We start from the raw sequence: 13,439 nt of genomic DNA, 5'->3' as shown, positions 1-13,439 counted from the left end.
GACAAAGTCAGGGTGGTGGAGGGGGACAAACTATGGCCTGCCAATTCAGACTTTAGGGGACGATTGCGTGTCAGTAATGATTTATTCTGTGTTCCTACTAACTCTTCAACATATTCCCTCTTTTATATACTGTAGATATGATTTGTGATAGATCATTTGTGAAAAGACAATCTTATTCCATAAGAGGATTTCCGGAGCATTTCATTTAAAAGTGCTATTGTGTTTTTAAGTAAAGAGACAGCCTCTGTTGTAATACATCAAAGATAAATCTGAGTTGTTAAAGCTGGGGAGGGAAAACATATCTCAAGGTTTTAACCAATATATAAATTACATCTTTGGTTAATGCAGATAGTTTGTGTGTTTGTAGTCTAGTTGAGCTGGCAGCTAAGAGTATCCAGCAAGAGATACAGAACAGGAAGAGCCAAGAGGACGCCTGGAACAACAGTGCTATTGACCTGGTCAGAGCTTCAGATGTAAGTGCAGTTCTCGCTCTTCTCTCTCTCTCGCTTTTGTTTGATACACAGATCTGGCTTGGATTTTATAGGGTAGTGTATGTAGACATTGATGCTGAGCCAAATATGTCTTTCCATTGCTGCTTGAAATTGAACTCAAATTCTGCTCATGTTCATCTCATTTTTCTTTTTCTGTCTTTATTTGTTGCCTTGAGTCTCTTTCATTCATTTACACATCTTCCCTCTTTTTTGTCTGCAGGCTCACTGTCACTATGTCGTAGTGAAGCTCTTTACTGACAAGCTGGGGGAGATTGGTGACATAGCAATACACTCAGTGCTGTCAACCCTGGCTTTGCTGTACGCCCTGCACGGCATTACTACCCACTCTGGAGACTTTCTACAGGTCAGAGAAATCCCAACATGGAGACACAATATGGTTTGCAATGTTACAGAACAATTGTTTTATCACATAAACTTTGAATTGAAAATTAAATATAAGACTTAATTCTTTGCTTGACAGCAAAACCCACTGTCTCTACTGCCTGTTTTTCATTATTAGGGCAGCTGAATCAGGTATGGCAGCACGTATTCATCCACAGCTCCGTCTGTTTTGATTACAGGCAGGACTGCTGAATGTACCCCAAGTGCACCAGGTTTCTGTTCGTATCAAGGAGCTGCTGTCTCAGCTGAGGCCCAATGCTGTGGCACTGGTAGATGCCTTTGACCACCACGACAAGAAGCTAAATTCAGTCCTGGGACGATATGATGGAAACGTCTATGAGCACATGTTCGAATGGGCTCGCCGCTCACCCCTAAACTCCACAGAGGTAGGTCAGGGTCACAGGGGTTAAAAAATAATAGTGTCACGCACAGGTGGTACTGATCAGATGTTTTGCCAATTGGTCTAGGCGAGAGAAGCAGTTTAATATGGCGTTAAACAGTAATGTGAAAAAAAATCATTCTTTACAATTACTTTAACTTACTGTGTTTAGTGAATAAACACTGGCTAACAGTGAAAGTCAATTTTCTTTGACTTTAATGCTTTACGTTTTCTATGAAATGCAGAACTTATTGCATTAAGTCACATTAAGCTGTTCAGTTACAAGTGCGCTATTGCATGTGTGCACTTTATGGGTGACCACAATCCTTTGGCATTAGAGGTAGAACACTGTGTGTGAGATTACATAAACATGTCTTTCCCACTTTGACTGTTATTTCAGCTTGACAAATGCTCGATATTCCTTCTTCTTCCCCAGGTCCATGAATCCTTCCACAAGTACCTGAAACCCCTGCGGTCCAAATTGTGAGCTGACCCCCTTGCACCTTAAATCCTGGTTGCAAATTGAAATATACTGGCACAACCTTAACCACATTAACCAAATCAACATCAACACCAGGATGGCCATTAATTTCCATCAGCTGGTGTTTACCAGTCTGAAGGAATTTAGCCTTCCCTACTTTACTCTCTAAGTGTGGTCATGTTAAAAACCATCAGCCACTTTAAAGGCCTTGGTGTATTGTCTCATTTTGGGTCTGTGTACATTTTTCTCTTTAATGATGGGGAATGATGGGAAAATCAGTGGCCTATAAACGGGGAGAACAACCTGAAACAATCTCAAGAAAATGCATTTATGAGGAGAATAGAAGCAATACCAGAAATTAGAAGTCTATCTAAAAATCTCTAATGAAATAATTATTTTGAAAAATAGCTTTGAGAATACTGAAAACATTCAATTACTTGCTGTTTAAGAAGACCTTGTTTTCTGTAGGGAAATTCCATCGTGAAGTTTTTAATATTTCAGTTTCCCCCATCTTTTCTTCACTTTCTACTGCGTGCCTGATGGCTCCTCTGCATGAGCCAGCCAAGATAGGAATGCCATCTTTCTTTTTTCTAACAAGAACAGAATGTGATTATGAACGTTACATAATGTCAGATTTTTATGTTAGGAACAAACCAACAGCAAAATCAGTTTTGGTTGTTTCCCCTGACGACGAGGACCAATGGTTATTTGAAAAGACCCTGTGCTGTTTGTTGTTATTGAAGAGGCATTCATTTATTCATGACCTTTTATCAATACTGTAGACATCAAGAAGGAATTGCACAGGCCTGGGACACCCCTTACCCCTCCATACTTGTAAATGATGGTGTAATATGACTGACTTAAACGCCAGTCAAAATGTTTGAATTAGATAATTAGAGCGAATTAGAGAAAATGTCCAATGGAAACATCAAGTGAAGATAATACAAAAATATTCCCTTGTAAAATACTGCAAAAAAATACCCTTTTGAAACGGTCGGTAGATAATCACTACGCCTTAAAAGCCAATCTCCTGCATTGAATCAAACTGTTCCTCGCAGCCTTAAGTTGATACTTCACCAAAAGTGCATGTTTTTAGAAAAAAAAACTCTGTGCTGAGGGCAGCTGGAATTCATGTCAGTCACAATGGTCTCCAATGCTAACAAGTTTTTACAAGACTGAAAAATTCTTAAAATTTCCCAGTTGCTGTATTTCAAGGCAAAACAAACTGCCTTAACTGTCATCCCCACCACCGGTTGCATTTTTTCCTGTATATTGAATCACATTGTTATACTTTAATGATCAACTTCACAGATACTAGTGTGTAGGTTATAGACTGGTACTACTTTATTGATAGAAGCTGAGCTCAATAGAAAGAGGAGAGGTCCATCAAGAGACAATATATGTGAGAAAGTGGAAGGATTTACAAAGACTTACTGGAGATGAAATGAACATCTTTGGGGAGATTTGTACTAAATTCCTCAATTTCTGAACTATGTCTGTGTGGTCGACCATTTGAACGAATAATGACTATCTTGTGCGTCTACATGCTTCTGAATGTATTTGTTGGACAGAACGGTTTCTGCAGATAATGGTGAAATGTCAAATGTGTAATAAGCACCTGTGACGACAGGAAGTAGGAATTTCTGACAATTTAGGGTTTAATGAGACAATATATGCACTGTATATGGGAATTAGTATTCTCTCTCCCTGCTGTGAGGTTGATATAGTATAAAGAATGGTAAAAAAAAAAAAACCTAGCCAACATCTACATGGATTATTTTTAAATTTTTTAATCAAGCACATTTTAAACTACAAACTTTGAAAAATTCTATTAATATTCCGCAGAGGTCAAATCCTGCTGACTGAATTGTTCTGATTCATACATGATGAACTTTGTGCAAACTGGATGTTTTTTGATTAATTAATTGATCTGTTATTAAAGTTTCAGAAATGGTTTGGAAAAACCTATAATTACCTGATTTAGCAAACAGAAATGTATCATATTTCATAGATTTGTTAGATTTTTATTTCTTGCTTTATCTCAACTCATCTGCAGTAGTTTATTTTTTGCATTCAGCAACCTAATCCGAATAGCAGATGCCGGTGAATAAAAGTTGCAATAGATCCAACACACAAAAATATTAGGGGGGGGGAAATCACCAGACGCCTCCCGATATGATATCATCACAATACTTTTGCCATGATACAATGTTAATGCGATTTTAGACATATTGCAATATTCTGCAAGATTTTTGCAATTTATAACCTTTTTTACAACTTCTAATTTTTCCCAATTTATAATTATGTCCCTAAACGGAAACTTTGTTTTATCTAAAAAGATACATTTCTCCGTTTGTTCATCTCACTTCAATTGTATTGCTGCAAAATGAGATTGTCAAGCAGACAAACTGACCAAACACATATATAATAATGGATCGATACTTGGTGCCTGTGTATCAATACGGTATTGCAACGGAAAATATTGCGATACTAAGCTGTATCGATTTTTTTTTTTTCCCTCACCCCTAAAAAAATATATATTTTTTTGATTTGTTAAATAATTATGTGCCTGAGGAAGTTGTCTTTTGTTAATGTAAGTAATCGGTGATTGTGCTTACAAGGCTCATAGTATTTCATTTCTGTATATGTATGAATTTTATTCCCTTAATTTCTGTTGCACGGGAACAATTATTATATAATAACTAAGCTCTTTGTTGAGCATATTTGTGTGATAATGTTTATTGTGTAATAATGATTAGAAACAACATGGTTTTAATGGCTGGTAAATAATTTGCCCTGTAAGTTATGTTGATTAAAAAACTAAATCATGTGTATTAAGTTTATCTGTCTTGATCAGTAAACCAGCTTGAACTGGATTACATCAACTTTGGAAAACACTTTTTTTTAGGCCCACTATTAATAACATGCATTACCACTTTCATGAGAAATGTACTGGAAGAACTTAACATACTCATGTGAATCATAAACTTAGCACAATAGTATACTTGAAAGCCACTTGAATTAAGTTGATCCCCTTTCAGCGTAGATGACACTGGGATCCTGCTACAGAAGAGTTAAGTAAAAGAATAAAGCAAATAGAACAATATAAAGTGTCAGTGGTATAGCAGACATAGATCAGTTTACTAGTCCTGATTAGTGCTTTTCAGGCTGTGGACATAGTTGTGCAAGTCTGGAAGTGCTTTCTAACGTCTAAGAAAATAACTGATGGTGTCTGAAAGTATCTTGGACTTGGCTGGAGACTTTTACAGAGAGCCAGAAAGTCATCAACTAGAGGTTTGGCACCATCAATATGGATTAATGAAACTGTAGGATCCATCATTTTTTGGGCATGACCCATACTAAGGTCAGGATATCTCTTCATCTGCTGCGTCAATTTTGACCATTCTTTGTTTTCCAACTTTGTGGAAGGGTACTACTAAATTGCAAGTGTACCCCTTTAAGTTCAATAAATAAATCAGATTGTTTCCCCTAACACTCAAGTTGTGCAATCTCAACCTTTGTGTGTGTTCATAATTTCATAAGTGATTAATATATTACATATATTTATATATATTTGGGTTGCTTGAATTTAATTGTATCTAAAAATGTATATCAGGTCAGAAAATTGAGTTGCTTAAATTTCATTGGTGAAATTCAGACACCAGCATTTAAAATAATTTGAACTTGAACATGAGTAGGCTACTCGTATTTTTTATAAGCTTAGGCCTATAGAACATTATTTTGGCCTTTCTTTGCTTCGATACATTAGGAGACAAGTGCTGTAAGAAACCCTGCTGTGTATACAAGGTAATTTCTTCCTAGAGAATTGCTTAAAGTTGCATAGTATTAAAAACAAATATAGAATGGGCATTAGCTGTTCCCACTTCTAAATTTAAACCACCAATGTATGATACACTGCACTTAATTGAGAAGTATGCTGTGCAGGAGTTAATCACTATCTGTTACTGCAGACCAGGGTTCTTCAACTTTTTGTAAGCCAAGGACCCCTTTGCTGAAATACAGAGTAGGGACCCCCTACTACTATTCATATATAAAATTACGTTCCATGTTAAACTGGGCCGTATTGGCTGTAAATTAAATGTTTTTTTACAGATATGCTGGATTCATAGTATTAAGTATATTTTCAGGTATTTTAATATTTGAACAAAAACTTGTTTTTTTAACATAATTTGGCGGCTCCCCTGCACTAACTCTGAGGACCCCCTAGGGGTCACGCGGACCCCCTGTTGAATTTCTCTGCTGTAGCCTCTTGCTCCGTAATGTCCACAAGCGGCCCGCTGGCTGGGCCATATTGGGAGGGTTGGACCCTATGGTTGGACCTGGCCTTGCTTGTCAACTCTGTGCATACAATAAGTTGTAACTCCGCCTCCTGCTCCTTCGTGGAACCGCAGTTGTTGGAAGAGAGAAATAGGGAAGTAGTGACACACTGGCGGACAGTAGTTTGCAGTATTGTTTCATCTCGGACATACCCTCTGCTAATGAACAATATCCTGTTGTTTCGTCTTGGAGGTGAGTGGAACGACAACTTTGCCATTGTTTTTGGATCATTAAAGCCGTTAGAAGTTAACGTTAACTTAGTGTTTGAGTCAACGGTCATCGAGTTTTTAAAATGAAAACATATTAAATATCTCAAAATGACGGTGCATAAGTACTCGGATAAATGTTAAAGCAACTTTCAACATAAGGTGGGAACCAACGCTTATTTTAAAGGACAAAAAAACGTTAGCTTAGCCGCTGAACGCGTGTCTCGACAACCTCTTTGTTGCTCTAACGTTACCCGCCAGGACAATATACATACGAATATCATTCCTCAAATATCATGTTATCCCTTTGAAGTTAATAAGATATAGTCGCCATGTGCCGACAATTCATCTGTCGTTACACCCCTCCCATTTATTTGTCAAAGAATGCAGGAGGGTGTGTTTAACGTCGAAGGACCCTATCTGAAGCTCATTTTCATCTGAATTTTGACGAAAACAAACCGCTTTTTGTCAAGTTACCTAGCTAGCTTATAGAAAGGAGATGTTTCAATTCTGGTGTAGGTAAAGCAATATTTAGCAACACAGTGGTGATGACTAAACTATAGCTTAGACAGTCAAGTCAGTCATTAAATTGACTGCTGTTGTGTCCATATAGTGTCACAGTTCTCACAGTTGCCTCTCCACCTCCTGCAGAAACTTACACAATTTGGTGCAGGTTTTTTCTACTAGCAGTTCTTAGAATGGTCTGTTAACGTTATCAGATATTTGTCTGTCTCAGAAATGTGTGTAGGAGACCTTAACAGAAAAATGAAAACACCTGTTTAGCAAGCTCACTATATCATTGGAATTGTCAGTCACTAAACAGTGTTTAAACTGGGTGAAAATGTTTGTTGTTGTAACTCTCTTGCTACCAGTCATTGCAGGTGTGTTGAATGATGGGTAGTAGTTGGTTACAGTCTGGTACAGTAAGTTCAGGTGCCAGTGCAGGGTACTTTTTTCCCACTAGAAATGTTTTCAACCACCACTGACTTGTAGATACTTGCTCAACCAACATGAGATTAATACAGAAATTACACACAAAGTAGCTACTAAGCTGGATGATGTGGACACAATTATCATTGTAATATCTATCACAGCATTACTGTGGTGTTTGTCTTATATTTACTTTTTTCATTGTTTTGTTCTACAGCAAGAGCAGTCTTTTATTCTAGTTATTTTCAACACTGTATGAGGTGAAGACTGAAAGTGCCAGTCACATGCTGCCATTGAGTGTTTTATAAGATAACTACATCATGGGAAACATTAAGACCAAGTAAAAGGCAATGATAATGTATACAGATCAGTTTCAATATTACAGTTACATTTTTCAAAACTGCTTCAAGTGAACAGTTCAAATGAACCCCCTACATAAGCTCAAGTTACTGTATGTGCACAATCGGTGCACACGTTGGTCGTCATGAGTCAATACTTGCTTCGAAGCTAGTCACCTTCTCACTCGTTCTACCACTCACTCCCCACTAGGGCTGGACATAAATGGAAGTAAATCATTTCCAACATTATTTTATTAAAGAAATCAAACATTGAAGTGAACATAAAAGGCGCCACTAAAAAACTGACAATTACATTTTCAAGTGAAGTTTTCTGCTGGTATTTTCTTTCAACTAACACAAAGAATCTTTGAGTGTCTTCCGCATTATGCCGCAGCGATGAGTATATTCGCGTCAGCTGATATTGTGATGATGATAAAAAAACTATACATTGTGCTGCCCTACATCAGAGGTTTGCATTTCTTCATTGTTACCTCCCCATCAACACTGTACTACCGTTCTTTTTATCTAAGAAGAATGTGGTGCCTGAAGAATGTACAGTATGTCATTTCACTGCTCCTATAGTTTGTAGTTTGGAAACACCTTGGCTTTTCCATTTGCATTCAGAGTCTTCCAGTCTGTCAGTGTCACAGGCAGTTACATCCTGCCATTACTTCCCTCTCTGGGCTTTCCTTCCATGATCTTTTAAGATTAGATCATATTTCAATAAAATGCCCAAACAGTGTGCCTTTCTTATTTTATAACAACAACCCACTTTAGTAACAGTATACGAGGAGTATTGAGGGACTGGCTAGGCTATTGGAATATTAGCACCATTTACCATCCAAATGCTGTTAAATATGCAAATGGGTAGTAGATTTGCTTCACTCACCAGCCAAAAAAAGAACTGTAATCTGCTGGGTGGCTGGTAAAAGGTAAACATTTACTAGCCATTTGGCCGGTGGAGAAAAAAACACCTTGCTCCCATGCCAACTGTCGTTCCACGGTGCATGACGCTTTATCTTGGGACACACCGGAAATGCTTTGAAACCCAACAACTTATAAACCTTAAAAGGATTTCTGTAGCTTTGCTGAAAAGCTCTTTGTGGCGCGGAGGGTAGTTTGTGTATCCACTATTTACATTTATTGTGGCACTGAGACTGCTCATTTTCCTTTTCCGTTTCTTGCAAAATCCACGAGTAGACAAAATGTCTGACAAAACCCTTTTAGAAGTTCTGTTTTGGGTGACACATTGCAACATACACACACATGCACGCACTTGTTGCACCAATGATGAAGAGAAAAACACAATAGGGTAGCAGCACCTTTTTTCTTTTTTTATATGTACAGAATGCACACTGTATTAATACTAGACAGTTAGGTCACATCTTGAGGATTGTGAGGAGCTCTTGGACTGGGACCAAGGCTGTTTGCATAGAAGGTATTGCATAGTAGCTTGCTGTTATGCTGGTTAGGGCATGCAGACACATGCAGAAAATAGTTCTCTGGAATGATTAGGTTGAAGCCACGGTCCTTTTCAAACAAGATACCGCGATAGTGAACTTAAATTACTGTCTTCTAAATGGAACTATTGATTTGTTTGAGCCACCGAAGTGCTATTATCAGCCAAATATGGATAATGGGATATGTAAAGAACCAAGGTTTTGTTTAGAGAGTCATCATCAAGAGATATTGTGTTTGGAAGTGAAAAATGAGGGGGCAGTTTCGATTGTTGCTATGACTGTGGGGAAGCGCGCACACACACACACAGACACTACCACTGAAACTCACACACTCTCCAACTCCCACACCTTCAGTAGCATTCCACTGCTTAATCTTCTGCTGGCATAATGGCTGGCTTAGTCATGATCAGTTTGAACCCCACACACACACCAAACCAAACATGTTGTCCACCTAACGTATAGAAAGTCTATCAAGAGGATGTCATTCCATTGCTGCCATTGAAAGGTTTTGATTGTCTTTGAAAAGGTCTTGTTAAAGCAGAGTGTTCCTCTTCATTTTTAAGGCATTGTGCCACCAGACTGCTGGCCCTGTACATTAAAAGCGCTTTCTCACACAGTCCTGTCTGGTCTTTCATTTACAACTCAGTTTGTTGAGACAGGGAGGCTTTATTAGGGAAACTCAGTTTGTTAAACATTGAAACAATATGGGTGTGGCGAGCAGTGTTGAGCAAGTTACTCAGGAAGTGATATATGTTACTCTTTACTTGTTACTCCTTAACAAGTAACAATATTACTTAGAATCCAAAGAAATTAGTTACATTGTGGCCAGGTTGGCTCAGTTGGTAGAGTAGGCACACAGTTACGTGCCTCAAAGCAGAGGTCCAGGGTTCAAGTCCAACCCGTGACGACTTCCTGCGTGTCTTCTCTCCCCTTTCTGTCCTGTCCATTAAAGACGGAAAAGCCCAAAAATTATCTTTAAAAAAATAGGTTACGTTAGTCTTTATATTACTATTTTACTTTCGAGGCATGCACAACCTGCCAGCTCCTTTTGAAACTCCTTCTACCTTATTGGAACAATAATTAATCTTACAGGAGGAGTCAACTATCAGTAAAACTGCAGAACTGCATTCAGGCTGTTACTGTTCGTTAGGAAGATTATCGCACATAAATAAAAGCCTATCAAGTTTTCTGTTGTGTTTACATAGGTTAATGTTATGAAAAAGACTCGGCGATGCAGATTCCCATAACCATAGTAACTTGCTCTGCCTGTGTGCACAAGGCAAGAAAGGAGAGGTCCGCTGCTCTTCTGCTCGCAGTGACATGTTGGATATCAGAGGTTTATACAATGACAATACTTCCAGCTTTTGAAAATATTCCTCTCTCCCTCCCACTTTGTTTAGTTTTTTGGCTTGTAGCTGGACCTGGTCCTGAAGAAAGCCTTCTTTGTACAAAAAACACGCACTGGGTTTAAGAGACGAGACTTTAACACTATTTCAAAGAACACGTCAATAAGGGGTTCGGTATCCTCTAACGTTTCCCAGGCTCGGGTACACAGGCCGTTTTTTGTTCAGCTGCAATTCCGCTATTGCTCTGCAAAAGTTTAATTTTCTATGCTAATTTTGAGGTTAAAGCCAGACTCCCTACAGGCTGCTGGTCTGCACTTGTGTACTGATATTGCGAGACAACTTTTTACCTCAACGAGAAGTATCGTCACGTTTTTGATATCGCAAGATCTCATCACATCTCTAGGAAAAAGGAAAGAAAATAAGTTGATGTTTGCATGTATTCATATTTGAATAGTTAACTGGAGAATATTTTGATATTTGACTCTATTATAATGTCTTTATTTAAGATTTCAGGCGTAGGGTAGCAACGTATTTTGATATACCAAATCCCCAATCAAATAAAGATACCACGCATGTCCAGAACCTCTAAGCAGCTCATATTGAAAGAACACCTGTTGTAGTCTTTGAGCTTTTTTCTCAGTCTGTAGTTAGTTTACAATAAAGATGACAAGGCAGCAAAACATCCTTTTATTTTATAGTTACAGTTGTGCAAATCAGCATTTCATGATTTAGGGTTAAGATGGCGATTGCCTTTGACAATTATAAATGATTTTTGATGTTTCGACAGAGCCTTGACATCATATCCGGGAGATAATGTCAGTAAAATCAGTGTCCCATGGTAATACTAGTCTTGTGCGAATAGGGCTTTTGACAAGTTGTTTTCTACAGGTGTCTAATCAGATGTTTTAACATCTATGCTATTTCCAATGAGAAATGGGAAACTGACTGGAAGTGCATACACAATATCTCCTCATGTTACTATTCTAGATCACGCTGTTAGTGTGGTCAACTCCCACATACAAATTAGCACTTGACGTAGTTGTCCACACACGTACTGGCTGCGTGAGACACAGACTGTGAGGATGCGAACATTGTCTGAACATCTTTACTTGTACTCATGTTAACCCTCATGTGGTTGTTATTCTTAATTATGAAATGTGGTATAATTCCCACTAATAATTACCCCCAACTCCTCGTTCCACTGAGGCTTTATAATTTGAATCACACCTGTTCTGTAAGCCACTGAGTAAATCATGTGTGCAGCTATCTTGCATCTTAACCATGAATAAAAAACGCTTAATGCATTTAAAACACTTCACATGAATTAATCCAGTTAGAGTTCTATGGTACACATGTTTAAATAGTTATAATAAACACAGTGAACAGCTTACAGTCACACATGCTGTTATATATGTCCCTGTAAGGATCTACAAGGCAAGACTTTGTGAATGTTAAGAAGAAGAATGGATGATGCAGTTTTCTAAGGGCCAGTTCCTCTTTTAACCCCCAAGAGCGTCACTATAACTGCAATTACATTACCGGCAAAAACAGCTATTTCCACTATGAACATGCAGAGAAAGATAATAGACTTGTTCATAATGCTAATCTCAAAATGACTTGTTCGGTGTTGATTTGTATCAGTGTGGGGCACCTCTAGCTCACCTTTTTAAAGTGTGCGCCCCATGCAGGCTGAGTCCATGGCAGCGGCCTGGGTTTGATTTAGCTGTGTGTTGTCCCCTCTATATTGCTCTCTTCCCTTTCCTGTCACTCTCCAGCGGCTGTATAATGAATGCCCTAAAAAGGAGAAAAAAAATAGTATCAGACTGTGTACAGCACACAATTATGTTGAGGTAAATGTTCATGATTACTGTAGTTGAAAAAAAGTGTGAATAAGCCTTAAGTTTCTGCAAAAAAGGAAGGAGGTTGTGTGGATTTGTCTGAAGCCAAGGTCTCAATTATCACACATTCTCACAAATCAGAAGCACTACAATGTGACATGTTAAATGTGCAACGCCTGACTCAGATTTATTATTGCGTTTTGTAATGTTTAATTATCAAATCTCGGTATGCAAGTGGTAACACTGGTCTTGTTCATTTTGCTTACTGCACTCATGAAGTAGATTTAGATTAGGCCTATAACAAGTTGCTCTGGCGAGCCGTGGAAAAGCTTAAAATGGAAAAGTACGAAAAAAGGCATAGCTTGGCACACACAACACTTTAGTTCAGTGAGATTCACTCTTTTCTCCACGCAGTAAGCAGCATCAACAAGCTTGTGGAGGCGCATAGTGAAGTTTCTCAGCAAGTCCCTTAGCTCAGATGTGAGAAGAATGCCAAAAATATACAGCAGGTTTAACTGTTTGGTCGCTTTTGAAGTAGGCATAGTTGATGTTTTTATACTATAAACTAAAAATATGACTGACTGTAGTTCTACGTACTCATTATATCTACACTTTTAGGGTTTTTCCTCTCTTTATAAGGTTTAAGTGCAGCACCTAAGCCGAATTACTGAACTAAAACTTACAGATCAGATCTGATTGTAATTGGACTTCTTTAGCTTTAAGTTTTGTCTTTTAAGGTTTTTGTGTTTTTTTTTATTTAATATCTGCTCTTGCGTTTCCAAAGTTTTAGACACAGTTATGGAAATAACGGGCCAAAATGATTTGAAAAAGAGACAATAAACTACCACAAAGAGACACAAAATGTATGGGTAAATTGCATTTTTTAATGAAAATGAACATCTTCTTGAGGAAAGATGCCTTGACACCCTGCCAAATTTGTGCACCTAAGTCTTCCACAAACTAGGGAAAACACTTTTATAACTTTTTTAATTGTCAAACAAGCACATTCAAGTTCATGTTAATAAGCATATAGCCAAGCCTGGAAAATCCCACTTGTATCCTCCTCCCTATGCCAAAACAGTGACAGAAAGTTGAAACTGAAAACAGTGACATTTTGACAGCGTAAAAAAAAAAACTGTCTTTGAAAAGACACGGATATCAAGAAAAAATTAACATTGACATTGAAAAACCTATCATGATGCAAACAAATGTCAAAGTGAAATAATATCA

General features: G+C 38.0%; 2 protein-coding genes across 5 annotated transcripts in view; both read left to right on the top strand.

Moving 5' to 3' along the window:
* acox1 (acyl-CoA oxidase 1, palmitoyl) overlaps window positions 1–4,583 on the top strand; it is a 15,976-nt gene extending 11,393 nt beyond the window's left edge. For both annotated transcript variants that reach the window (XM_032532887.1, XM_032532882.1), the window contains exons 11-14: window positions 368–473; window positions 712–855; window positions 1,073–1,279; window positions 1,709–4,583. In XM_032532887.1, the coding sequence (XP_032388778.1) occupies window positions 368–473; window positions 712–855; window positions 1,073–1,279; window positions 1,709–1,759 (508 nt within the window). In that variant the 3' untranslated portion in view covers window positions 1,760–4,583. The remainder of the gene's footprint in view (window positions 1–367; window positions 474–711; window positions 856–1,072; window positions 1,280–1,708) is intronic.
* Window positions 4,584–6,036: 1,453 nt separating this feature from the next.
* The window catches only part of LOC116700017 (inactive rhomboid protein 2), a 32,022-nt gene continuing 24,619 nt past the window's right edge, over window positions 6,037–13,439 (top strand). For all 3 annotated transcript variants that reach the window (XM_032532857.1, XM_032532848.1, XM_032532839.1), the window contains exon 1: window positions 6,037–6,283. The gene's annotated coding sequence lies outside the window, so the exon portion shown is untranslated. The remainder of the gene's footprint in view (window positions 6,284–13,439) is intronic.

This window comes from Etheostoma spectabile, chromosome 2 (assembly GCF_008692095.1).
Source record: "Etheostoma spectabile isolate EspeVRDwgs_2016 chromosome 2, UIUC_Espe_1.0, whole genome shotgun sequence".
In the NCBI taxonomy this organism is placed as follows: Eukaryota; Metazoa; Chordata; class Actinopteri; order Perciformes; family Percidae; genus Etheostoma; species Etheostoma spectabile.
The sequence above is the reverse complement of the archived record's forward strand: the minus strand, read 5'-3'. Positions and strand labels throughout refer to the sequence as shown.